Here is a 25,317-nt window from a genome sequence, read left to right on the forward strand (position 1 = left end):
AAAAAGATCGAGACAGCAAAGGTGGTTGATTGCTTAGAAACCAAGAACACCTCAAAGGCGATCGATGCCAAAACGCTAGCTCATGGTTTTCAATGGAGTGCTGAGGGTGAAAGCAGCAGCAGCAGCAGCAGCAGCTAGGACGCATGAAGCATGCTTGCCGCCCTGGTGTGAAACACGGCCGTGGCCGGGGGCGGGCCCACCGCAAGGGTACAAGTGCCTCGTGCCCGTCATGCGCGGAAAAGTGGCCAAATTCCTACTCTCTCCGGTCACCGAAATATTCCCAAAAACAGTTGGTCACTGCCTTTTCCACTTGCATCATTGTAGATGGATGCTTTGCGACAGAGAAAGAGAATCTATCCATTTAGCGGTATTAGCTAGGTTTACTACACTGCAGCCTATGCATGCATAACACTCCTTCTTGTGAGAAAGAATTATTGAAACTTTCCCCCTTTTTTATTCATTTATATAAATATATATGCTACTCCTAGTTCTTACCCATGATAGCCTCTCTTTCTTTACTTCCAAACTAATCCACCACACACATCAGCATAATAAGCCTGACTTTTTATATATATGCCTTGCCTATTTAAAGGGTGGTCCATTTGGCTCAACTCTAGTAGTAGACCATAATCCTACCTGCACCTCATCATACAATACAAGTGATTAGTATTTAATAGTAAGACAGTTATGCTGCTATATATAGAAAGGTCTATCATTTGTAGAGAAAATTTTTTATTTGACACTAGAAAAACTTCTGCTCTCCTATTTGACATCCAAACATAAAATATTTTCTATTTGTCACCCTTTTTGTTTTTTCTTTCCTATTTGACACTTCTGTCAACTCAGTTAGCCAGGACAGTTAACTTTCCCTATGGGCCAATGGGAAAGGACTAAAATGCCCTTCAGCAAGTAGACTAAAATGCTCTACTTTAGAAAAATTATATTATTTTTATATGACGTCGGATGAAGATGATTTTTATATGAATCTTTTAGTTCTCGATGAGATCTACAACTTTCTACTTTTAAGTTTTTTCATTTGAGATCGTTAAGATGCTCAAAAAATAATATAATATTTCAGGAGCATATTAATCGCGTACCAGGGCTTGTCGTCTTAGAAAAATCATAACTTTCTTGTATGGCATCGTGTAAAGATACTTTATATATGAAAATTGTTGCTCTCGATGAGATATACAACTTTTTAGTTTTAGGATTTTTCATTTGAGGTCATTAAGATGCTTAGAAAATATTATAAATTTTCAGCAATATATTAATCGCGTACCAAGGTTTGTCTTCTCAGAAAAATCATATCTTTTTTTTATATGATGTTAAATAAATATACTTTTTATATGAAAGTTATATATTTTGATGAGATCTACAACTTTTTAGTTTTGAGTTTTTTCATTTAGAAAAACATAGAAATGTCAAAAAAACAGCAAATGAAACATCATGACTAGAAATAAACAATAGGGGCAAAATGGTCTTTTGGAATCGGACTTAACACCGTTAGAGCTCTAAAGTGACGGAAGTGTTAAATAGAAAAGAAAAAAATGAAAGGGGTGACAGATAGGAAAGATTTCGAGTTTGGATATCAAATAGGAAAGTAGAAGTTTTTTTAGTGTCAATAGGAAATTTTCTCTCATTTGTATGTATCTCCATAAATAGAGTCATACGAGGCAAGAGAGCTTTATTAATTCGGCCTGGTTGGCCCACAGTCTACTCTAGCCCAAAAAAAAAGCACAAAAAGGCAGGCAGGTCCGCTCAAGTAGTTGTTGGGTGGGAACGGGCAAGAAAAAACAAGCCCAAAATAAATCAGGCCTAGTGTGAGCCCAACACGAATTGAAAATTTTCCATTTTTCGCTATCGTAATAGATATAGCGGCAATCCATTTTTCCTTGTATCGTAACAAACCATGGGGTCAACCTAATCAATTACACCGTAGTCTGAATCCAATACCCCCCCCCCCCCCCCCCCCCCCCCCTAGAAAAATATAGCAATCAAAACAAGCAGCAAATAAATAAGTACTAAACACATTAGAGGAGCATAATTTAATGCATTAATACGATGCTAAATTTGCTACCGCCCCACCCCCTATATAAAGAATGGACAAGGAGGCGATGCCACACACAATTGAAACATAGTAAGGGTAACACAAGGAAATCAAAGAATCAGCTCTCCCTGATGGCACTTCTCAACAAGGATGCCAAGGCTCTGTGCTTTGCAACCCTTATTGTCATGGCTATGGTATTCTCGTCTTGTGAAGCAAGAGGTAGTAATAATTTATATACAACCACACATATATGCATGTGTATTCTATTTTACACATAATGTTTTACATCAACTTAGCTATATAAAAGTTCCCACTCTGATGAAATGCAATACATCATATTTGCAGGTAGTAGGTGCACCGATTTTTCTCCATGCGACGACGTATTGTGTGGGGCGCATTGTGATGCTCTAGGGTACAAGAACCCTAAGCCACACTGCCTTTATACCAAGATTGGCCATACGGGCGATAAATGTTGTTGTTAGGCTAAAACTTGGGCGTGTGCCCCTTGTCGAAATGATGTATCGGTTTCATCAAGATGGTGAAGTCAATATGTCTCACCAACTATGGATGTTGGTCGACTAAGAATAATAATAATTTGTGATGCTAAAATTTATGTTTTTAGTAGAGTAGAATTGCACTGGCGGCTCCTGAACTTCCGAGGTGTTTCTTTTATACATCTATCTAGGCGCCGTTTGGATATTGAGAAATGTAGAGTGGGATATATAGGGAAGTAAGGGGTGTGATAGATCTGATCCCATGTATGGATAATGGGAAATGAATAGGGATAGGAAAATAAAGAATAGCATACCCATTCCATACCCCGTCCTGCTATTCCAATCCATTTTTCCCATTCGCTATCCCCATCCCAATAAAAAGTGTTACAGGAGAACATATCCTAGGCCCCCATGCCTTTAGGTGCTCCCGTGCTCCCATCTAGAAAAAACTATGAAACAGTGCTTGAAAAATTCTTCCAAAAATACCTAAGGATAGATGATGTAAGGATCCATTTTCACACAGATTTTGAGGATTAAAAAAATTCTTGTACATAGAGGAACAAAAAAGAGAAAATCAAGATGTAGTTGATGCGGGTTGCGGATCTAGGCAAATAATGCACCCGACCCAATCATTATATCATGATTATTATCTCCTTTTTGTTTCTACTTGTACAAGATTTTAACCATTCTAAAAATTTGCATGAACATAGGTCCTTATATATCATCTATCCATTTATATTTTTGGTTGAATGGTTTTTTTTAACGGGAGCACGTAATGCACGCGAGCACAGGATATACACACTGTTCGTTTGGCCGTGGCTTGTCGTAAATGATCGTAAATTTTCAGTCGGAACAGTATTTTTCTCTCACACAAACCAGCCAGTAGTACTTCTTCACGAACCAGCAACGATACGAACCAGCCAACCGAACAGGCTAAGTCCATCCACTTGGAAAGTGTAGAGTATTTTTAATGTGTCCATTAAATTATTCATTGCGGGTGCAAAAGGGCTCCTAGTACTAAACATGACAAGGTTACTCTACTGTGCCTCGCGTGCCCCCTCTCTCGAGCCGGAAGTTGGAAGCTCCCCTAAGCAGAACCAATCAGGGCCATTGCGTATAATTAATCATCCCTTATTCTCTCTTTGGCAGCAGAGGAGAATTTTCCCAGGGAAAATAGCCCTACGGATGGAAATTTTTGGACTTCTCATTCCCGCCTCTTCCCAGGGCAGGTAGCAACGCGTGGGGGTAGTTTCCGTGTTGCCATTTGGCAACAGGGTGTCCAACGCAGGGAAATTAAATAAGGACAGCGTATGTGTCCAGTCTTGCAGCCAAGCCAAAGTACGTTTTCACGACCGGAAATACACAGATTTTTTTCAGCGAAGTACATGCAACATTTTCATAGATCATCTCAAAGTACGTTTTCACGACCGGGAATACTTCAACCAAAGTACATGCAACAAAATTGAAAACAATGTCTTAGAAAATCAAGAAAAGTCACAATTTTTTTAAACAATATAAGGAAATCACCACAAATCAATGCCAACCACAACATTTTCATGCACATAATGCATGAAAAATCACAAGACCAAATTTTTTTGACATAGTCCAATACATAGAAAATTTAATTCAAGTGGCAAATTCAACTTAGCTAATCCATTCGTTACCAAATCATAGATCATCTCCATCCAGATATCCAAGACATATATGAAAAAATAAATTACGGTTTAATTCCTTTTCACAAGCTTCTCATAGCCATTGCAGCTGCATTCTTCTGACATACCTAAAGTAAACACAAGAAAACACGTTAGCAGCTAGAGACATACCTAGAGTAAACTAATCTAGTGGGGTTAGGATACATCAATTTGAACCAAGGGTAAACTACATGGCATGCCACAGCAAGCAAATTACAGATATGGAAAAGCTGCCTGTACATGTGTGCTTGCAGGTTTGCAAAAGCAAACTAAATCTTATAATTTGGCCAACCTGCCTGTAACTCAATCAAATATGAATGGCTGCTACTGGGAAGACAACAACCTAATAATTCATAAATGTAAAAACAACCACTATTTAATGATATCAATGGGTTAGCTAACTTATTGTATTTATATTGATAACAAAGGCAAACAACAAGCCTACAAATTCCTATCTAGTGAACTTACTGCAGAGTTCAATTCAGTTTCAAGTGGAGAAGTTAGGACTTAAATGCAGATACATGGAACAATGCAACTAAACACTCATTACACAGCCGATCAACTGTACTTACACACCATCAGTATTAGTATCAGGGAAATATGCATAAAAGCTCAACAAGATATTTGTGGCACCAAGAATCCTTGCCAATAATGTTTAAGCATTTTCCTGAGGACCTAAACACTCATTACACTGTGGGATGAAAACGGAACGGAAATATTCCGAATAGCTAAACAATAGAACATGGGGTGAATATTTCTTGAGAGACTAGCAGCAAGCATAAAAATTGCAGAGGTGTCAAAAGCCTGAGCACAGGGCATGGGGTGATGTCCCTGGATCCATCGAGAAAAATAAAAACGACAAGCAAGCATCCAGACCTAAGGAAACGCTCTAATCCTTTGACAACTAGTACTAGATTAGAGATGCCATCATGGAGACGGTTGGGAGAAGAAAAGTTGGAAACGAAAGCAACATGCCCCCGAGTACTGATGGCATGCAGCATTGGCAAGTGCAAGCTGTTGTACAATTGTGTAGTCATCAGTTTCATATGGCTCAAGGTTATCTATCCCTATGAACAAATTTTATGTACACGACATCCGAAAAGTGTAATATGAGTCATGCCTTGTGAATTTTTAAGATCCCTCAAGATAGGGGATCAGACATGCAATCCTCTTGAAAGGAGAGGAGCCTGATAAGGTTAGCGGTGGTCGTTGCCTAATCAAATGGCTCCTGGCCAGTGATCTGCAAGCCCAAGGGAAGAAGTGGTTTGGGCATCTTATATTTATAGCATTATTTTTATAAACAAAAGAGGCTACTTGCAAATAAGATCGGAAACACAGCTCAGACACTGACCAATCTACAGTAGGCTCAATTTAGCAACACATAGCTAACCTGACAACAGCAATCCAAGTTCTGTACAGAACATAAGCAAGGACAAATGACAAATTCTAGGCTCACACTAATAAAAACATTTGACCTAACCAGTGCAATATACTGTGCTCACAACGATGGAAATACCTGCATACAATGACTACAGCTGCATTTTTCTTCTCAATTCAAACATTGCCTCCACCAACATTGCCTCTACAGATAGCACTGCAAGTAAGCACAAGGAAAAGCATTAGCAGCTAAGACATACCAAAGTAAACTAATCCAGTGGCAGCTAAGCATTATTACCTAATCTGCTGTTTGAGCCAAATCAAGCGAACATTTTTGTTTTTCATTTTCATGAATACCTCCCTATCTATCTCAGATTTGAAGATATTCATAGCATACGCCTTCTCCACATCAGTAAGTTCCATTGCATCAACTTCATCGAGACACTTGTCGACTGAAAATGCTTCGTCTTGTTTCTTCTTTTCATTGAGTGCTTCCATTGTTTTACTTGTTTGCATCTTCTTAAACTGCACAAAACCATCAATAGCAGCACCAATGTGACTTTGCTTACGCTTTCTCCCACCACTCGTTCCTTGCACAGAATCTTGATTGGAAGGTGCAGACTGAGCTTCATTGCGTGCACTTGAGACGTCTAGCCCATCAAAAGTAGCACCTGGACTTGTGCTATCAGACACTGCAACAGGAGCAACTAGAGCAGCTGGAGCAGCCAGAGCAGCTGGAGCAGCTAGAGCAGCAATAGGAACAAGAGGAGCAGGCTGCAAGTGCTCAGTTGATGTGAAGTTTAGATCTCCTGTAGCAACACTTCCTATGCAAAAAAAAATAGGAAGAGTTACTACTTTTACTAGAAACTGATGGGTGGGCGAAAAATAGGAACACTTCCTATGGTTTAAAAATAGGAAGAGTTACAACTTTGTTAGACCAGAGGGCATAGAAGCGTCATAACTGATACTGCAGGGTTGCTACATCAGTGCAAATTTAATATGCAGGGTTTGCTAGCATTAGCCATGTAATGTCAACAATATTTCTCAGTAATCGTCATGTTTCATGCAATCATGTATTCTTGGTACCAAACGTAATGGAATACACTAGTTGTCTTTATGTGACAAACAGAAGCTATGTGGCATCCAATGAACAAGTTTTGGTAAACCTTCTATTCTGTTGCAGTTTTTCTATTCTTCAAGGTTTGTCATTCTCACAGAGAAAGACAAAGAACAAGAACAATTGCAGCTCTCCAAGTTGTGCTCACGAAAACAGGGAATAAGAAAAAATACTTAGATAAAAGTATTGTGGGCGAGTGAGGCTGTGAGAGTGACTAATAAAAACTAACTCTTCCTGTTCAAGTGCAGGCATACTATAACTTAAACTGAAAGCAGTGCACAGTCATACTATCAAGTTAGATGGTACTTTACTCTCAAGTAGAACAATAAGGCTACATAACCTTAGAGAGAAGTTTCAAATAACATACCAGCATACAATGACGTACAGTCTTCATATAAAGGAAACGGCTTCTTCTGGAACCTAGCCATTTTTCCATTATCCTATTTAATACCAAGACAACAGCATAGTTAGTACTTGCAACCAGAATATGGCAACAATTTTTTGGTTCAGTGAAAAAATCTTACATTGATCAGTTTCTTCCATTTTCCGGTTCCGCAATTACCATGGCCAATGAGTCATTCCAACCAACACCACTATCCTTTAACGCTACATGTATCGCCTTCCAGCTGCCCTTTAGCTCCTTTTCCTTCTCTTGTAGCTGCTGCTTTGTGAAGCATGCTAAAGGATACATTTGGGTAAACTTCTCTGAGATACTTCTCCAACCCTCTCCACTCCATCCATTCTGACCCCTGAACAAGGGGATGTTCACATGGTCCCTCATAATGTCAACAAGCCCTTTCTCATATCTAGAGTTCCATGTAGCCCTTGCCTTCGACATTGCTACAAGAAATAATTATAGAAATACATAACTCATAAAATATTATAGAATGTATTGGAGAATTTATTACAGAATATTGCATCACACAGAAATACATAACTCATAACATATTATAGAATATATTGGAGAATTTATTACAGAATGTTGCATCACATAATGTATTACAGAAATACATAACTCATAACTCATAAATTACATTCCAAACACTACTATCCTACACATTGTAGGCAGCCCACATCTGATGGGCTATCTGGTCTCGTAGGGTATTTCCATGGTTTGATTCCATCTCACTTGGGTAGTTAGTGTCTCCCTCTGGCATGTCGACATAATTTGATGGGTTGATATTATCAGGTAGGATGTCTAGCCACTCTTCACTCCCATTCAACCCTCTAATGATGTTGTGAAACACAGCAGCAGCTGCTGGAATCATAACTTGAGTTTCAATTGGGTAATGTGTCCCCACTTTCAGAATTGGAAACCGCTTTTTGAGAACCCCAAAGGCCCTCTCAATGTGATTTCGAAGAATCGCATGCCGATGATTGAACAATTCCTTGTAGTTGGCATATGCATTTCCCCTCTGGCCACGTCTCCTGAACTCACTGAGATGATACTTAACTCCTCGGTAGGGAGCAAGGAATGATGGTGTGTTTGCATATCCACCGTCTACAAGATAGAATTTGCCTGCTGGCACAGTAAATCCCTTGCCAAGAGCAGAACGCAACACTCCTGCATCAGATGCGGATCCTTCCCAACCAGATGAGATGAAAGTGAACTTCAAGTCGAAGTCATAGGCAAACATAACATTCTGCGATAGTGTCCCCTTCCTATTTCTATAGGGACTGGCCTTGTCTTGTCCAATTGTGATTGGGACATGCGTACCATCGATAGCGCCGATGCAGTTCTGCAGGTAAGAAAATTTACTAAAAATTTGGATTGTATTTAGGAATGGTATTAAGGAAAGTGTACTGTATGTATTAACCGACCTAAAAGAATGGCATAAATCTAGGGTCACATGTAATCTTCATGTGTGTGTGGCTTGGATTCAGAAGTCTGATGAATTTTTGGGTTAATGTTGGAATGATATTGAAGACATCATATATTTTCCTATGCACTGTCTCACCACTATGTTGAAACTCCTTCTTTAGCCTCTCTGTGCTTGCATTATGAGAGAGCATGAACATAAAAAGACCAAGTTGCTCCTCAATCTTCATACCACGTGTGTCACGCAGCAAGTTCTCAGCCCTGAGAAAGTTTGCTATAGCTCTAAATATTTCAGCCTCCATCCTAAATTCTTCCTTGCACCAATTCTCGTGTCCTTCAAGAATCTCTTTAACCTTTTTAGCACCAGGAAGAGAAGAGGTATGCTCAGGTGTTTTCTCTTCGTCGAGAAAGGGCATTACAGCAGGGAGAAGAATAAAGAATAGCTCCTCATCTTCTTCTTCCTCTTCCAACAAAAAATTTCTAGCAAGCTCTTCCCAAAAAGCCATCTAGTGTTACATATATGAAATTATATTATTACATATATATAAAATAAAAGGCACAAGGCCAATACTCAAGCACAGCAAGTCACAAGTGTCATATGTAATAAACTCAAGCACATCACAGAAAATAAACTTCAACTATCACTGCCCCAGCTGAGTGATAGTTTAAACTTCAATTTAGCAACACATAGCTTAAACTAACACTAACAATGAAACAAGGATTATAATTTCATATCATGAACCGGTGAAGTTTCATATACAATTATTTCAGAGGAATGGTTAGCATATACAATTATTTCAGAGTGAAGTTTCATATATGCCCTAAAATAAAAGTTAGGGGCTGTCATAAGCTAACAACCTAGAGCTATTGTGAGGAAAGCTTAGATTTTTCTCATACCATCTCATGAAAAAACTTGCATTAATCTTTTTAACTTATTACTCAAAAATGCTAAAGAGAACAATACGGTGAGAGGAACACTTCAAGATACAACCATACAGATAGACTAGAAAGCAGGAAAAAAAACTGCTAGTGAGAAATCCAGAAGAGTATCCAGGAAATTTCATTAGTTCTAATGCAGCAGGAATCATTGTACACCAGCACAGAGCAAAAAACTACAGATGCAGCAGGCAACAGTGGGGGGGACTAACCTGACACCAGTCACCCCGTCCCAAGATGCAGCAGAAAATCACTCCTGCAAAAGCATCATGCCCTTATTAGTCGGAGAGATTTAGCTAGCACTTGTCTGAGATTTAGCAAGCAAATTATTAGATTGAGTGATTGACGAGTATGGACGCCACTGGAATTAAAAAACAAACTCTGCTTAAGATCCCACGCTGCCATCAAATTAAAAAGGCACACTCTGCTTAAGATCTCGTGCCGAGTAGGCAAGACCTATCATGCATTCATACAGAGACGAACTGCTTCCAACTTATTACACCAGTAAGCTCCATTTGTCCTACATTACTTGCGCTACAGGTTGTACAATAGCTCGAAAGTGGCTGATGACAACCTGTGAATGATGCATGGTGAACTTGGTTCTATAATGTCAAATACTCAGCCTGCTAATATCGATTCATCAAGAAATAACAGACTAGTTCACAAGATGCTATTCCCATGCTTGAACGTTGTTGCCTAAACCATGTAAAGCACGTGATGCATTCACGCTAAACACATGAGACACTATACCATTACCAATGTACAAATAAAGGTAATGCATACACGAATGGAACACGCTTTCTGCCAAACCAACCTTACAACCAATCGATAGATACAAGAGCAAATTCAATAGCCTCAACAATATAACTATATAAGTTTTAGAATTCAGCACAAAAACTAAGGCCAACAAAATTAACAGCTTAACCTAGTTTAATCCCTTCTTAAGTAAAAAGGCATGGGAGATGAATTCATGCAAATATCACAAAGAAATGAGCTCGAATTGCCCAGAAGTTGTAGTACATGTATTTGTTTTTTTTTTTAAAAAGAAGAAGAGGCTACAACATCTATTTCGAACCAGATGGAATACTATAGACATGAAGGAGCAAATTGTTCACATGGACTGAAAAAATATCATGCACATTACAACCAAGTGTATCAGCAGCAGAGGTCAACTGACTGATGAAAAGAGAATGAAAATGTTCGTGAATTTTTAGTTAGTGCTGAATTGTTTTGCTTAATTACTGTTGCTTAGTTATACTTTTTTTACCATGTTTCAGCTTGTTGTTTTCCATTACTGCATAGTTCACAAGATATCAAGGCAGAATTCGGCACCACTAGCAAACAATATATTTTTGTACTCCCAACTGACTGAAGGTAGAATATTTGTAGAACTGCAAGTGTACTAGGCTACAAGCACGTGATAACACGGAATGTGTTATTTATGCAGTCTGACAGGCTAATAAACACTAAATAAGCAGGTAGCGACTCAGGTGCATTTTTTGCATCTAACATAACTGATATAGCAAGTCCAAACCACATATGCAAGAACAACACATCACCAATATGCAAGAACAACACATAGGCAAGATCTAATTACGCTTCCAACTTAGTACCAGCACACCAGTGTCAGCGAGAGTAAAAGTTAACAACCATGGCACAAAGTAGACAATAATCCTTCAGATCCTTCTGATTCAGAACCTAGGTACGGTGTTGGCTTTGCAGGTTTAATTGCGCTACTCCCTCTTTTGCAAACCATAGGGTCAAATTTGCCTAGCTCAGTTTTTAGGAAAAATATATTAACATCTAGAGCACCAAATAAATGCACCACTATCAAGACATAATTAATGGTGAAAATCAATATTATAGATGCAAGTGTATTTTTTCAATAAACCGCCATCTCATGCTGACACTAACCAATCCCGCAATACAAACCAATCCCGCAACTGCCATCTCATGCTGACACTAACCAATCCCGCAATACAGATGCACAAAAATAAAATACCCAGAGAGGGAGTATGCGGAGTCCTTACCGAAGCAACAGCAGAAAGCACAGAGGTGACGAGCGCCCTCAGATCTCGCACCCTGCTCCCTAGAGCGCCCAGCTTCCGGTTCCCATGTCGTGTTGCTCGGCGCCGAAACCCTAATCAGCCGCGGCCACCTCACCGCCCTAGTGGGACAGTCTGTGAGAAGAGCGGATCAAGAAATCCGAAACCCTAGCGGGAGGCATAGAGATGTAGGATGAGGCGGTCTCACCGTTGGCGTGACCGAAGCGATGAGAAGGCGGAGTGGCAGCGGTGACGGATTGCCGGGGCGGCGTCGACGACTCGACGGGATGCCGGGGCGGCGACGGCCTCGCGACGAGAAGACCTGCGCGAGCGGAGGAAGCTACGCGGCTCGTGAGCGGTCGCCACGGGAAACCCTCCTGGCCTCACGAGTCGTGGATTCCTTCCGCGTGGAAAAAGAAGGGAAGCGGGCTGCGACCCTCGGATGGGTGGGCTGCCAAAGTGCGCAAAAATTTGGCCCGGTGGAGATTGGCACGGGGGAGACAGCCCAGGGAAAACGCGGGGATCCCCCCGGGGAAACGGGCTGCCAAAGTAGCCCTAAGAGTTATATACGGAACTGATTCCACAATGAGGTAGGATTGGAATTGGCTGTTGGAGTTCCTTTCTATCAATCCAATCGCTGCCTTTTCTTTCCATGATATTTTTCTGACTATAGCTAAGTATAAACTAGTAGAGGTTAAATCAAATCAATCAAAATTTAATATCTTGAGTGAATGTCCCTAGAAAAACAAATGATTAAAGGAAAGTAGGAAATAAAGTACGGGTTTGTATTACATAAGACATGGATAATAGGTGGCATATAGTGATTATGAATCGTTTCTATACTAGTGTAATTCAAGAATAGCAAGGGCCAGCAAAAACCGTTTCTGTACTGTGGCAGAACCGTCTAATCTAATGCCTCACAGGAGCGCTTGTCTTCCATTAGACACTAAGCACTCGAGGGAGAACACTAAATTACTCGGTTCCGTCGGGCACACCCCAGGGGAGAACTCGAAAATCCACATTTTTACCACCAGAATCCCAAATGAGAGAATAAAGCTTACATCATTCGTAACCATTTCTTACCTCACTTTTAATACAACATCAGAGTATAATATTTATTAATATAACAACGAAATAAAATCATGTTATCATAGTTATAAATATTTTAATTGAACAGCGGAATAGAAACATGTGAACAGAGTTACAGCGGAAATGAATATCTATTAATGATAGGGTGAAGTAATGATATATAGACTACGATAACAGATTATGAAACTTTCGTTCATAAAAGTATTTGGTGAGAGTTATAAATAATAACTACGATCGCAGCGTAAAGAAAATCCTCTCTGAGCCCATCAGGAGGAATCCACACACAAAGGTCAGCTCAAGCGTCCACCTGTCACCTGCAACAGGGGGAATGAAACCCTGAGTACTCAATTGTACTCAGCAAGACTTATCCGATAGGAGAAAAGAACAGACTCCAAGGATATGCAAGGCTATCTGGTTTGTGGGTTGCATTTGCAGAAAGCATTACTAAGCGTGCGTCCTTATATTTGATTTTTTTTAATAATAGCCGCATTGGTTCATTAACTAACCATTCTATGTAAGCACCTGTACTACTTTCAAGCAAGTGGTAAGCAATCAGATTTCCTTTTCTATCTTCCATCTTTCATCTTCAGTTCTTACTATAATGCTAAACCGCAGACAAGCCGTATCGGATATCCCAGCGATTCGCGAATCAATGCCCCCAGCTGGGTACCCCGAAAACACATGCCCCGCTTGTACCCCAGGCACAAACAGGACCAACCCACCACTCTCCTGTCCCGGGTGTCCAGGTCCCCGTCCAAACTGGGACTCCAAGCCCCCGCCCCTGAGTCCCGGACTCAGTGCGGTGCAAGGACCTCCTCCACCAAAAACAAACCCTGACAGTCGATCCGGAAAGAGCCGGATCCGCGACAAGAGAGTAACAAGTCTTCCAAGCGCCCATACACAAGTATGTGCTCGGGATAATAAGTCTGTGACCTGCCTAGAGTCATATGCACGATCGGTCCTTAATCGACCAGACAGGGAAAAATAGTGTAACCAAGCTACGCCCCATGTCCACGGCGACACAACTCCTTACACTCACCAATACCCAAACCATATCCCTGCCCGGTCACCATTTTCCTTTCCACCATTTTATATATTCCAAGCGATAATCATATAGTAACATATTTCCTATATCTCGCGAGTGACAGGCAATCACTCGACTTCTACCGGAGTCCTGTAGCATAACAGTCTACACGATCCTGTCATACTAGTAAGACTCGTAGGATAAAGATATATATATGCAAGTGGGTTTCATTCAACTCCTTAAAACTTAATGCACAACTATAATTTAAACTGCAGGAAAGTAGGGGTTATGCACCGGGGCTTGCCTGGGAAAAATATAATCAGAAGTTAGCTTTCCATCATGGCGACATGATCTCCAAAAGCACCATTCCTCCAGCAACTCCCGACAACTCCGTGATCCATCGACGTCCCTATTATGATATGCAATGTAATGCCATGCAAAGATATAATTAATTGACTGCAATCGTGACTCGTATAAATACGCCTTACGCCGCTCACGTTAACAAGTCAGATCTAACGACGACCGTACTTAGGCTACATATCCGTGTTGTCGAACAAGGCATTATTTCTCAACAATTCTTAGTTATATAAACCAACGGTGTTTCTCTATTCGCAATAGGATATTATTATTTATCTAGCAACTAATTATTCTTAGAGCCACAAAATTATGGTGAGCAGCTAATATTGCTAGGAACCTACTGTAAAGATTTCTGATCTAATACTATTACCAATTTGTCACGAAAGTTCCTACAAGTTTATATTTTGCAATATTCAATATCGTAGATTAATTATATGGCTTCCAAAATATCATCGAGCTATGTGAACAAAATATACTAATAGGTAGGTCCTAATTTTAGAGACTCAACAAAACTGGTTTCACTATTTTATGATTTTTCTACACTTTATTTTCAATTTCAAAAAGGCACTGAATTAACAACACCAATTCAACACAGCAAGACCAGGCCCGGCGGCCAAACTCGGCCCAGCGCGCAATAACAGCCCCGGCACTACAGTCCTTGGTAGGCCGGCCCAGCGCGCGTACAGTGGCAAACCGGCCCAGCAACGTGGCGCCAGGCCTAGGGGCAGGGGGCGCGGGCAACGGCCCACCAACCAGCCCATGTGGCCAAGGCAGACCGGCCCAGCGCTGGAGACCGGCCCGCGTGAGCAGCCTGGCCAAAGGCCCAGGCGGGGCGTGGTCAGCGGCGACCGACCGGCCCAACGCGCGGCATGCCCTAAACCTGCTAAGCAATTTGCAAAAAGGGACCTGTGTTTCTTTCGATTTAGTGTTCTACCGTTTACGGGAGTCATGTACTTAGCACTAAGATCCCCGTACAGACTTTTCTCCTTCACTTTTACCCTTCTCCCCTCTTCAGCGAAACAGAGGAGCAGAGTAACGGGCGTAGAAGCCTCACCGACGGCTGGGTCTGGCAGGGGAGGACGCCATGGTGACGCCAGGACGGCCGGCCCCCAGCATGGGTCCCTCCGTGACCCCAAGGAGTCCGCGGCACAGTCGGAGGCGGTGCCAAGCGTTGGAACCGCGCACCGCGGTGGCCGTAGAACGGAGCAGGGGAGCGTCGGGGTGATTTCGATTCCGGCGGGGAGGTCACCGGAGGAGATGCGGCGCGGGGCTCGTCGTGGCTGCTTTCAGTGGTGGCGGCATTCGGGTCGCGACAGGCGAGGCGGCTCGGGCGCGTAGGCACGGAAGGAGCGGCGAAGGGGCAGCCGGCTTGGATGCGACCGTGGGGACACGGCGTGGGATCACGCGGAAGAAGCAGCGGGGGCAGAGCTGGACTGTGGATGCGCGCGCGCGGTGGCCGAGCGGCGAGAGCGCGACCACAGAGACTTGGCGAGGAGAGGCGGAACGACGGCGCGGATGGAGCGTTGAGGGGCCGCCAATCCAGTGCGGAGATGTGCGTGGCCATGGCCGGCATGGGCACTGGGGAACCGAGCGACCACGGCACGGCAGCCGGCGTGCTGGGCCCAGTGGCTCGGGCGCCCCGGAGACGGAGGTCCGGCGTGGACATGTGGCGCGGCTGCGTTGGTGCGTAGAGCGTGCGCTCGCGAGGAGCAGCGATGCGGCCGAGGAAATTTGTACGAGGCCGCGACGAAGAATGGGAAGGCGACGAACCGCAGTGGTGCGGGTCCGGGGCAGTGGAGGTAACCACGGCAGCGCGAAGGAGCGAGGATGAGCAAGGAGGGAGGCGCAGCAACGAACAAGGACGTCGAGGCTTCAGCTTAAGCAAGAAGACAGCAGGCAGGTGTATTCAAGAAGCCGAGGGAAAGAAATAAAAGCAGCAGCGTCGGTAGCAGCGCGAAAGAAAAACAAGGGCAAGGCAGTGCAGACGAACACGTGGTCCGGTCGCGCGTGGGCTGCCGGGGAAAAAAAGGACAAGACGACAGGCGACAGTGACAGACTTGTGACAAGGCACGCAGGCACGCAGCAGCAATAGAGAATTGAAGGAAAATAGCGTGAAGACTTGGCCTGGCTCGCTTGCTGAAAAGTGCATTGATTGCTGCTGCTCCCATTACAATTTCGGACAAGACCAAGATTAGACATGTGTAGACAAGGTTGCAGAGGAGCAGATCAACTAACACAGTTACATGTTCATTGATTAAGAGTTACTGCCGTAACATGTATATATATATATATACGTGTATATATATATAACGGTTTGCTATTTTACATAAAATTTAACGTCCAGGCACAGCAAAATTTCCGCAAACTCGCATTTAAATTGATTCAAAAGCTATATATATATGTGTATATCATTCTATTTTTATGAATGGGTTTTATTCCATTTATAAACGTTGCTTTTCATGCTTAATCTAATAGAACGAACCGTTTGCTATCGATTGGCTCGAATTGCCGTTCGACATTCCTAATTATTTCTACGCCCGGCGTTATTTAACTTGAGCGTTTACTTGAGTCCGCGAAACTAAGTCACACAGGATTCACGTATCGCGTCGAATACGTTTTAAATCAAAAATCCGAGGAACTCGTTTCGAAAACTTTACTGAGGCCTAAATCGCGGCGCTAAAAAGGATCGTAACACCGGGGTGTTACAACCAACCCCCCTTAAAAAGAATCTCGTCTCGAGATTCGAAACTGGAAGCAGAAAAAGGGAAACGCGATTACATTCCATAGATCAGGGACTACACGAAAGATTACACGACTTCGAATACTAAACCACACGGGGATCTAGGGATACATGGTTAAGAGCAACTTGGTACAACCGAGATCTAATCCAGAAGTCGGGATGGACGAGGACAATGGAGAAACAACAAGATAATGATGATCCAAAACATGGCGTAGCACCAACAAATCCAGAAACAGTCGACTAAGAAGTAAAACATCGTGAACCCTAAGATTGACTACCCAAAAGGGAACTTGAACTTCTTCGACGAACCGGATCCTTTCTTCTTCTTCGATCACACCATCACCTTAGACAGACGAACATAGCTTCACAACATCGATTGGATTTCGTAGTTCTGCTCCAAAGGAGAGGGAAAATGGGGATGAAGGAGAAAAGCAAGGACCAAGGGTTACTTATAGTGGAGAATGGAGGTGGGGAGCAACACACCGGAGTGGAGATAAGATTGGACATGTTGCGCTCCCTGCGTGAGCAACGGAGGGGGAAATAAAGGAGAAGAGAGGAGGTCCGCTCGACGAGGCAGGCGTGCGGGCGGTCGTGTCACCAAAAGAAGAAGGAAATGAGAGGGAAATGGGGGGGTCCGGTACGGTGAACGACGGTGCGGGGTAGAGAGCCGACCGGATGCTGGGAAAGGAGAAGTGCACAGTGCACAAAGATGGCGAGCACTGCACGATGCCGCGGCCACGCAAAAATGGGATGCTACCGATCCTGACACAGACGGCGTTCGCAGGGCACGCAGTGAAATAACCCAGCATGCGTAGCACGGTCAACTAAGCATAGGGCTTGGGACAAAACGTCCACTCTGACTTTTGCAACTACTCCCGACTATCCACTGCTGACCTTCCTCGACCACATCCATCTTTTCTGTAAACCCAGATCATGTCATACTTCCTTTCTCCAAACCATCTCCTTTTTTTACCTTGAACGACACTTTTGCATCCCCATTATGGATTTCCCGTTTGAACACCCGAACATTTTCAAGGAGAAAACTTTAAAACAAAATGGTACGGTGGTGTAACTTGATAAAGGTACTTGGTCAACAACCTCGATACCAGCGCGTGCCGAGCAGCATCACCAGGTGGCATCTATTCCACAGGGAGCCCTCGGTTTCATCGCGGCACCATAAGCTTTTAACCAGGCAACTATTACCAACTTACACGTCATGAAGGCGGTGGGGTCATAGACCACAGAGTAAGGGGGTATCGCAAGGGAAAAATTCAAACAACAAAGGTTCCCTTCGCAACAAGGGACAAGGAATTTAAATCCAACGGCGGATTTGTTTTAAAGAGATTCAAGTGTTCTGTTGGGACATCCACAATTAGTTGATACAATGTCCAATAACATCCAATCACGGCTGATCTGCTTGGCATTTGAATGGCAACTTCTCTTGTAACCCACTTGATATCACCCATGAAACTCTTAAGCACACCTAACAAAGGTAGATGAACGCAATAAACACAGCGAATAAATAAAATTCATGTTCCAACGGGCTTATACGGGTACAACGTACAGGCATTCAGGCTCACATTCACAACATAGCATTCACCTACGGTCGGACGATCTCAACAACTACAGACGAACAACAACGGCAAGAATACAATACCGGGGGACAGCGACAACAAGCACTACTACTACGGGTACAACGTCCCAAGAAAACTAATCTACATCCTCGCGGGGCAACGGCTGAGCAAGAGGAATCAAGGGTTCTTCTTCTGACACTTCCGAGGGTGGAGGTGCTGGCGGTGCTGCAACACCGGTTCTTCTTCTCTCGGACGGGTGGATAGGGATCCCTTCCAAGATCGGGGCATCCTACCTTCCAGCAGCCAACGTCCTCCGTTCGGCCCTGGTGACAAGATACCCGCAGCTGATGAACATGCCGGTCTTTGGCTCCCTTTAGAGCTTCCTCCATGGCAGCCTCTCGGCTCTCAGCAGCTGCAGCGCTGGCATGCGAGTCGACTAGCTGCACCTGGAGCATCCGGTTGAAGATCTCGGCTTCCTCGGCGTGCCGAAGGCACGCCCTCAGCTCCAAGGCTTGATGGTCGTACTACTCATCCAGAGCGAGCAGGTACGTGGTCAAGTGCACCATGGTGGGACTGTCCTCTTGCACATCTCGTCCTTGCAAAGCCTCCAAGCGGGCCCTCCATGCCCGCCGATTCTTGTCCAAAGGAGGAAAGAACCGCATGGGGGTACGAGCAATGGGTTCCTCATAAATCTGGTAGAGGTACCGTAAGGCCTTGCGGGCCACAACCTGGTAGGTGTCGATGAAGCAAAACCCGGTTGCGGTCACACTCCAGGCTTCCGTGAGGTCGGGGAACTCTTCACTCTTCCCGATGTAGACGGTAACCTCACACCGCTCAGTGCCATGTTCCTCATACTCATGCCCCTCATACTCAGGGCGATCATTGACTCCGAGCTTTTGCAGGGTGGCATGCAGGATTCTGGGAAAACCCTCAACGTTCAGGCAGTAGGTACTAACCTAGGCTCCTGCCATCTTTGGTGATGGTTGCAAGGAAGGCTAAGCGAAAAGCTGGCTCAAAGGAAAGCTAAGCGAGCTAAAGTGCGCCGAGTGGTGGTACCAATGGCTAAGCCAGGCTCTACTTATAAAGGCGGAGCGTTTAGTGGTCCTGGCGCGGTTCACCAGGGTTCCCGCGTGAGATCACTACGGCGGATCGACCAAATTCCGCGCGTTGGAGGCGAGCGACGTGCGATGCCATTACTAACTAGTACGACTGCAGGGCAAGGGTCTGACAAGAGCGCAGAAAGGGGGTATAGAGAGACATGGGTCGCGACCGGCGCGAACCACGGCGAACGCGAAACACGAAGCCATAGTGCAGACCTACTCTAGAACAGGAACAAGTTTGTCGTGCACAATACGACACGCGCGTCACCTATGAATGGCGTATCTGCAAGTGATACGGCACGACAATGCACAAACCGGATATGCATGAATGCATGTCCTATACATCCTTTCACTGTTGCCAACATATAGGGCAACCGTTCTTAGATTTTTGGCACATCGTTTCTCTCCCTATAACTAGTCGATACTATCGAACTATGCTCGAGTCAGTGTACCTGCAGAAAACTTGATTAAGCTTAACTAAGTCAGCAGAGTGCCATCTATCCTGGATATATAACCATATTAATAGGGCTACTTATATAACTTCACATATGAACGTCCTAACTTTTTGCAACAATGGGTTGTCAAATTTTAGTTTAGAAAAGATTTTCGAAGCTTTATTTTCTTATTTATGCTCTGATACCACCTGTGGCAGAACCGCCTAATCTAATGCCTCACAGGAGCGCTTGTCTTCCATTAGACACTAAGCACTCGAGGGAGAACACTAAATTACTCGGTTCCGTCGGGCACACCCCAGGGGAGAACCCAAAAATCCACATTTTTACCACCAGAATCCCAACTGAGAGAATAAAGCTTACATCATTCGTAACCATTTCTTACCTCACTTTTAATACAACATCAGAGTATAATATTTATTAATATAACAACGGAATGAAATCATGTTATCAGAGTTATAAATATTTTAATTGAACAGCAGAATAGAAACATGTGAACAGAGTTACAGTGGAAATGAATATCTATTAATGACAGGGTGAAGTATTGATATATAGACTACGATAACAGATTATGAAACTTTCATTTATAAAAGTATTTGGTGAGAGTTATAAATAACAACTACGATCGCAGCGTAAAGGAAATCCTCTCTGAGCCCACCAAGAGGAATCCACACACAAAGGTCAGCTCAAGCGTCCACCTGTCACCTGCAACAGGGGGAATGAAACCCTGAGTACTCAATTGTACTCAGCAAGACTTATCCGATAGGAGAAAAGAACAGACTCCAAGGATATGCAAGGCTATCTGGTTTGTGGGTTGCATTTGCAGAAAGCATTACTAAGCGTGCGTCCTTATATTTGATTTTTTTTAATAATAGCCGCATTGGTTCATTAACTAACCATTCTATGTAAGCACCTGTACTACTTTCAAGCAAGTGGTAAGCAATCAGATTTCCTTTTCTATCTTCCATCTTTCATCTTCAGTTCTTACTACGATGCTAAACCACAGACAAGCCGTACCGGATATCCCGGCGATTCGCGAATCAATGCCCCCAGCTGGGTACCTCGAAAACACACGCCCCGCTTGTACCCCAGGCACAAACAGGACCAACCCACCACTCTCCTGTCCCGAGTGTCCAGGTTCCCGTCCAAACTAGGACTCCAAGCCCCCGCCCCTGAGTCCCAGACTCAGTGCGGTGCAAGGACCTCCTCCACCAAAAACAAACCCTGACAGTCGGTCCGGAAAGAGCCGGATCCGCGACAAGAGAGCAACAAGTCTTCCAAGCGCCCATACGCAAGTATGTGCTCGGGATAATAAGTCTGTGACCTGCCTAGAGTCATATGCACGATCGGTCCTTAATCGACCAGACAGGGAAAAATAGTGTAACCAAGCTATGCCCCGTGTCCACGGGACACAACTCCTTACACTCACCAATACCCAAACCATATCCCTGCCCGGTCACCATTTTCCTTTCCACCATTTTATATATTCCAAGTGATAATCATATAGTAACATATTTCCTATATCTCGCGAGTGACAGGCAATCACTCGACTTCTACCGGAGTCCTGTAGCATAACAGTCTACACGATCCTGTCATACTAGTAAGACTCGTAGGATAAAGATATATATATGCAAGTGGGTTTCATTCAACTCCTTAAAACTTAATGCACAACTATAATTTAAACTGCAGGAAAGTAGGGGTTATGCACCGGGGCTTGCCTGGGAAAAATATAATCAGAAGTTAGCTTTCCATCATGGCGACATGATCTCCAAAAGCACCATTCCTCCAGCAACTCCCGACAACTCCGTGATCCATCGACGTCCCTATTATGATATGCAATGTAATGCCATGCAAAGATATAATTAATTGACTGCAATCGTGACTCGTATAAATACGCCTTACGCCGCTCACGTTAACAAGTCAGATCTAACGACGACCGTACTTAGGCTACATATCCGTGTTGTCGAACAAGGCATTATTTCTCAACAATTCTTAGTTATATAAACCAACGGTGTTTCTCTATTCGCAATAGGATATTATTATTTATCTAGCAACTAATTATTCTTAGAGCCACAAAATTATGGTGAGCAGCTAATATTGCTAGGAACCTACTGTAAAGATTTCTGATCTAATACTATTACCAATTTGTCACGAAAGTTCCTACAAGTTTATATTTTGCAATATTTAATATCGTAGATTAATTATATGGCTTCCAAAATATCATCGAGCTATGTGAACAAAATATACTAATAGGTAGGTACTAATTTTAGAGACTCAACAAAACTGGTTTCACTATTTTATGATTTTTCTACACTTTATTTTCAATTTCAAAAAGGCACTGAATTAACAACACCAATTCAACACAGCAAGACCAGGCCCGGCGGCCAAACTCGGCCCAGCGCGCAATAACAGCCCCGGCACTACAGTCCTCGGTAGGCCGGCCCAGCGTGCGTACAGTGGCAAACCGGCCCAGCAACGCGGCGCCAGGCCCAGGGGCAGGGGGCGCGGGCAACGGCCCACCAACCAGCCCATGCGGCCAAGGCAGACCGGCCCAGCGCTGGAGACCGGCCCGCGCGAGCAGCCTGGCCAAAGGCCCAGGCGGGGCGTGGTCAGCGGCGACCGACCGGCCCAACGCGCGGCATGCCCTAAACCTGCTAAGCAATTTGCAAAAAGGGACCTGTGTTTCTTTCGATTGAGTGTTCTACTGTTTACAGGAGTCATGTACTTAGCACTAAGATCCCCGTACAGACTTTTCTCCTTCACTTTTACCCTTCTCCCCTCTTCAGCGAAACAGAAGAGCAGAGTAACGGGCGTAGAAGCCTCACCGACGGCCGGGTCTGGCAGGGGAGGATGCCATGGCGACGCCAGGACGGCCGGCCCCCAGCATGGGTCCCTCCATGACCCCAAGGAGTCCGCGGCACAGTCGGAGGCGGTGCCAAGCGTTGGAACCGCGCACCGCGGCGGCTGTAGAACGGAGCAGGGGAGCGTCGGGGTGATTTCGATTCCGGCGAGGAGGTCACCGGAGGAGATGCGGCGCGGGGCTCGTCGTGGCTGCTTTCAGTGGTGGCGGCGTTCGGGTCGCGACAGGCGAGGCGGCTCAGGCGCGTAGGCACGGAAGGAGCGGCGAAGGGGCAGCCGGCTCGGATGCGACCGCGGGGACGTGGCGTGGGACCACGCGGAAGAAGCAGCGGGGGCAGAGCTGGACCGGGGATGCGCGCGCGCGGTGGCCGAGCGGCGAGAGCGCGACCACAGAGACTTGGCGAGGAGAGGCGGAACGACGGCACGGATGGAGCGTTGAGGGGCCGCCAATCCAGCGCGGAGTGGTGCGCGGCCATGGCCGGCATGGGCACTGGGGAACCGAGCGACCACGGCACGGCAGCCGGCGTGCTGGGCCCAGTGGCTCGGGCGCCCCGGAGACGGAGGTCCGGCGTGGACATGTGGCGCGGCTGCGTTGGTGCGTAGAGCGCGCACGTGAGGAGCAGCGATGCGGCCGAGGAAATTTGTACGAGGCCGCGACGAAGAATGGGAAGGCGACGAACCGCAGTGGTGCGGGTCCGGGGCGGTGGAGGTAACCACGGCAGCGCGGAGGAGCGAGGATGAGCAAGGAGGGAGGCGCAGCAACGAACAAGGACGTCGAGGCTTCAGCTTAAGCAAGAAGACAGCAGGCAGGCGTATTCAAGAAGCCGAGGGAAAGAAATAAAAGCAGCAGCGTCGGTAGCAGCGCGAAAGAAAAACAAGGGCAAGGCAGTGCAGACGAACACGTGGTCCGGTCGCGCGTGGGCTGCTGGGGAAAAAAAGGACAAGACGACAGGCGACAGTGACAGACTTGTGACAAGGCACGCAGGCACGCAGCAGCAATAGAGAATTGAAGGAAAATAGCGTGAAGACTTGGCCTGGCTCGCTTGCTGAAAAGTGCATTGATTGCTGCTGCTCCCATTACAATTTCGGACAAGACCAAGACTAGACATGTGTAGACAAGGTTGCAGAGGAGCAGATCAACTAACACAGTTACATGTTCATTGATTAAGAGTTACTGCCGTAACATGTGTGTATATATATATATATATATATATATATATATATATATATATATATATATATATATATATATATATATATATATATATATATATATATATATATATATATAACGATTTACTATTGTACACAAATTTTAACGTCCAGGCACAGCAAAATTTCCGCAAACTCGCATTTAAATTGATTCAAAAGCTATATATATATATATATATATATATGTATATCGTTCTATTTTTATGAATGGGTTTTATTCCATTTATAAACGTTGCTTTTCATGCTTAATCTAATAGAACGAACCGTTTGCTATCGATTGGCTCGAATTGCCGTTCGACATTCCTAATTATTTCTACGCCCGGCGTTATTTAACTTGAGCGTTTACTTGAGTCCGCGAAACTAAGTCACACAGGATTCACGTATCGCGTCGAATACGTTTTAAATCAAAAATCCAAGGAACTCGTTTCGAAAACTTTACTGAGACCTAAATTGCGGCACTAAAAAGGATCGTAACACCGGGGTGTTACATGTACTACTGTGACTCTTGAGAATAACATTGATGAGATTAAAGAGTACTCCTTCACTACACCTCTATGTATAAGAATAGATTGTGATTTTGAAAATGTGACATGATATCTCAAAGATCTATCTAAGACTCTCCTCTCTACAAAGAAAACTCACCCCTTATGAATGCTTCCAAATTTTGACTAACGATAGTAAGCAAGGTTGATAATGCTTTACCAACATAGATGGATAAGCTACATTACAATGAGCATTAAGCATCAAAACAACACAAGTGATTGTTTTATGTTTAAAACATTGTGCGGCTCCTTCTGTTCTAAATTGAAAAATATTTTGATTTTTCAGGAACATTGTTTTTTACTATGTTTTTAGAGTTCTAGACTAGATATAGTATATATCTAAATACATAGCTTCGAGCTTTTTTTTAAAAAAAAATTGTCATATGGTTTCCGGATCACAAAATGGACCTGAACTTGGTTTTTTTTTGCCAAACGTGTGTTTTCGTCTTTGCAAACACCACTGCACAACAAAACGTCTAGGGTTAATTGGATTCATGCCATTATAATTTTTGACGTTCGGAGAAACGTCATTACTATTCGTCTATTTTAAAGCATGTCATTACAATTCTTCGGTTGCCACAAAAATGCCACTGAATATGTATGGACGTAGCCTGGACCCAGCTGCAGCGTATACGAAAACGTATACTTTATCTCCTTGTCACTGACACGCGGACCCCTCCTGTCATCTTCTTCTTCCTCTCCTCATCTCTCTCTCTCCTGATGGGCGCATCGAAGGGGTGTGGGCGAGAGCCGCCATTGGCAGTGTGCTCGACGGGAGGAGTGGAGGGATGGGGGCGACTGGAGGAGGAGGCTGCTGCTCGCCCGCGTGGCCACGTGGTCTC

At 44.3% G+C, this 25,317-nt stretch overlaps 1 protein-coding gene, 1 long non-coding RNA gene and 1 pseudogene across 2 annotated transcripts; all 3 read right to left on the reverse strand.

Annotated features, from left to right (window-relative positions):
• Positions 1 to 5,764: 5,764 nt before the first annotated feature.
• On the reverse strand, positions 5,765 to 7,166 carry LOC136485356 (uncharacterized). Its single transcript, XR_010766428.1, has 3 exons — positions 7,094 to 7,166; positions 5,908 to 6,134; positions 5,765 to 5,826 (listed from the first exon to the last, which is right to left on the reverse strand). It is a non-coding gene; the product is annotated as an uncharacterized lncRNA (long non-coding RNA).
• Positions 7,167 to 7,697: 531 nt separating this feature from the next.
• Positions 7,698 to 9,051, reverse strand: LOC136485355 (uncharacterized; annotated as a pseudogene).
• A 5,939-nt stretch (positions 9,052 to 14,990) lies between these two features.
• LOC136489313 (proline-rich receptor-like protein kinase PERK2) lies at positions 14,991 to 15,662 on the reverse strand. The gene has a single exon (XM_066485995.1). It carries the CDS (start codon positions 15,660 to 15,662, stop codon positions 14,991 to 14,993), a length of 672 nt encoding a protein of 223 aa, XP_066342092.1.
• Positions 15,663 to 25,317: the final 9,655 nt, after the last annotated feature.

Source organism: Miscanthus floridulus, chromosome 10 (genome assembly GCF_019320115.1).
Source record: "Miscanthus floridulus cultivar M001 chromosome 10, ASM1932011v1, whole genome shotgun sequence".
Lineage (NCBI taxonomy): Eukaryota > Viridiplantae > Streptophyta > Magnoliopsida > Poales > Poaceae > Miscanthus > Miscanthus floridulus.

Excerpts from the sequence above, each read along its gene's own strand:
- LOC136489313 (XM_066485995.1), bottom strand. The coding sequence starts at position 15,662 with ATGTCCACGCCGGACCTCCGTCTCCGGGGCGCCCGAGCCACTGGGCCC.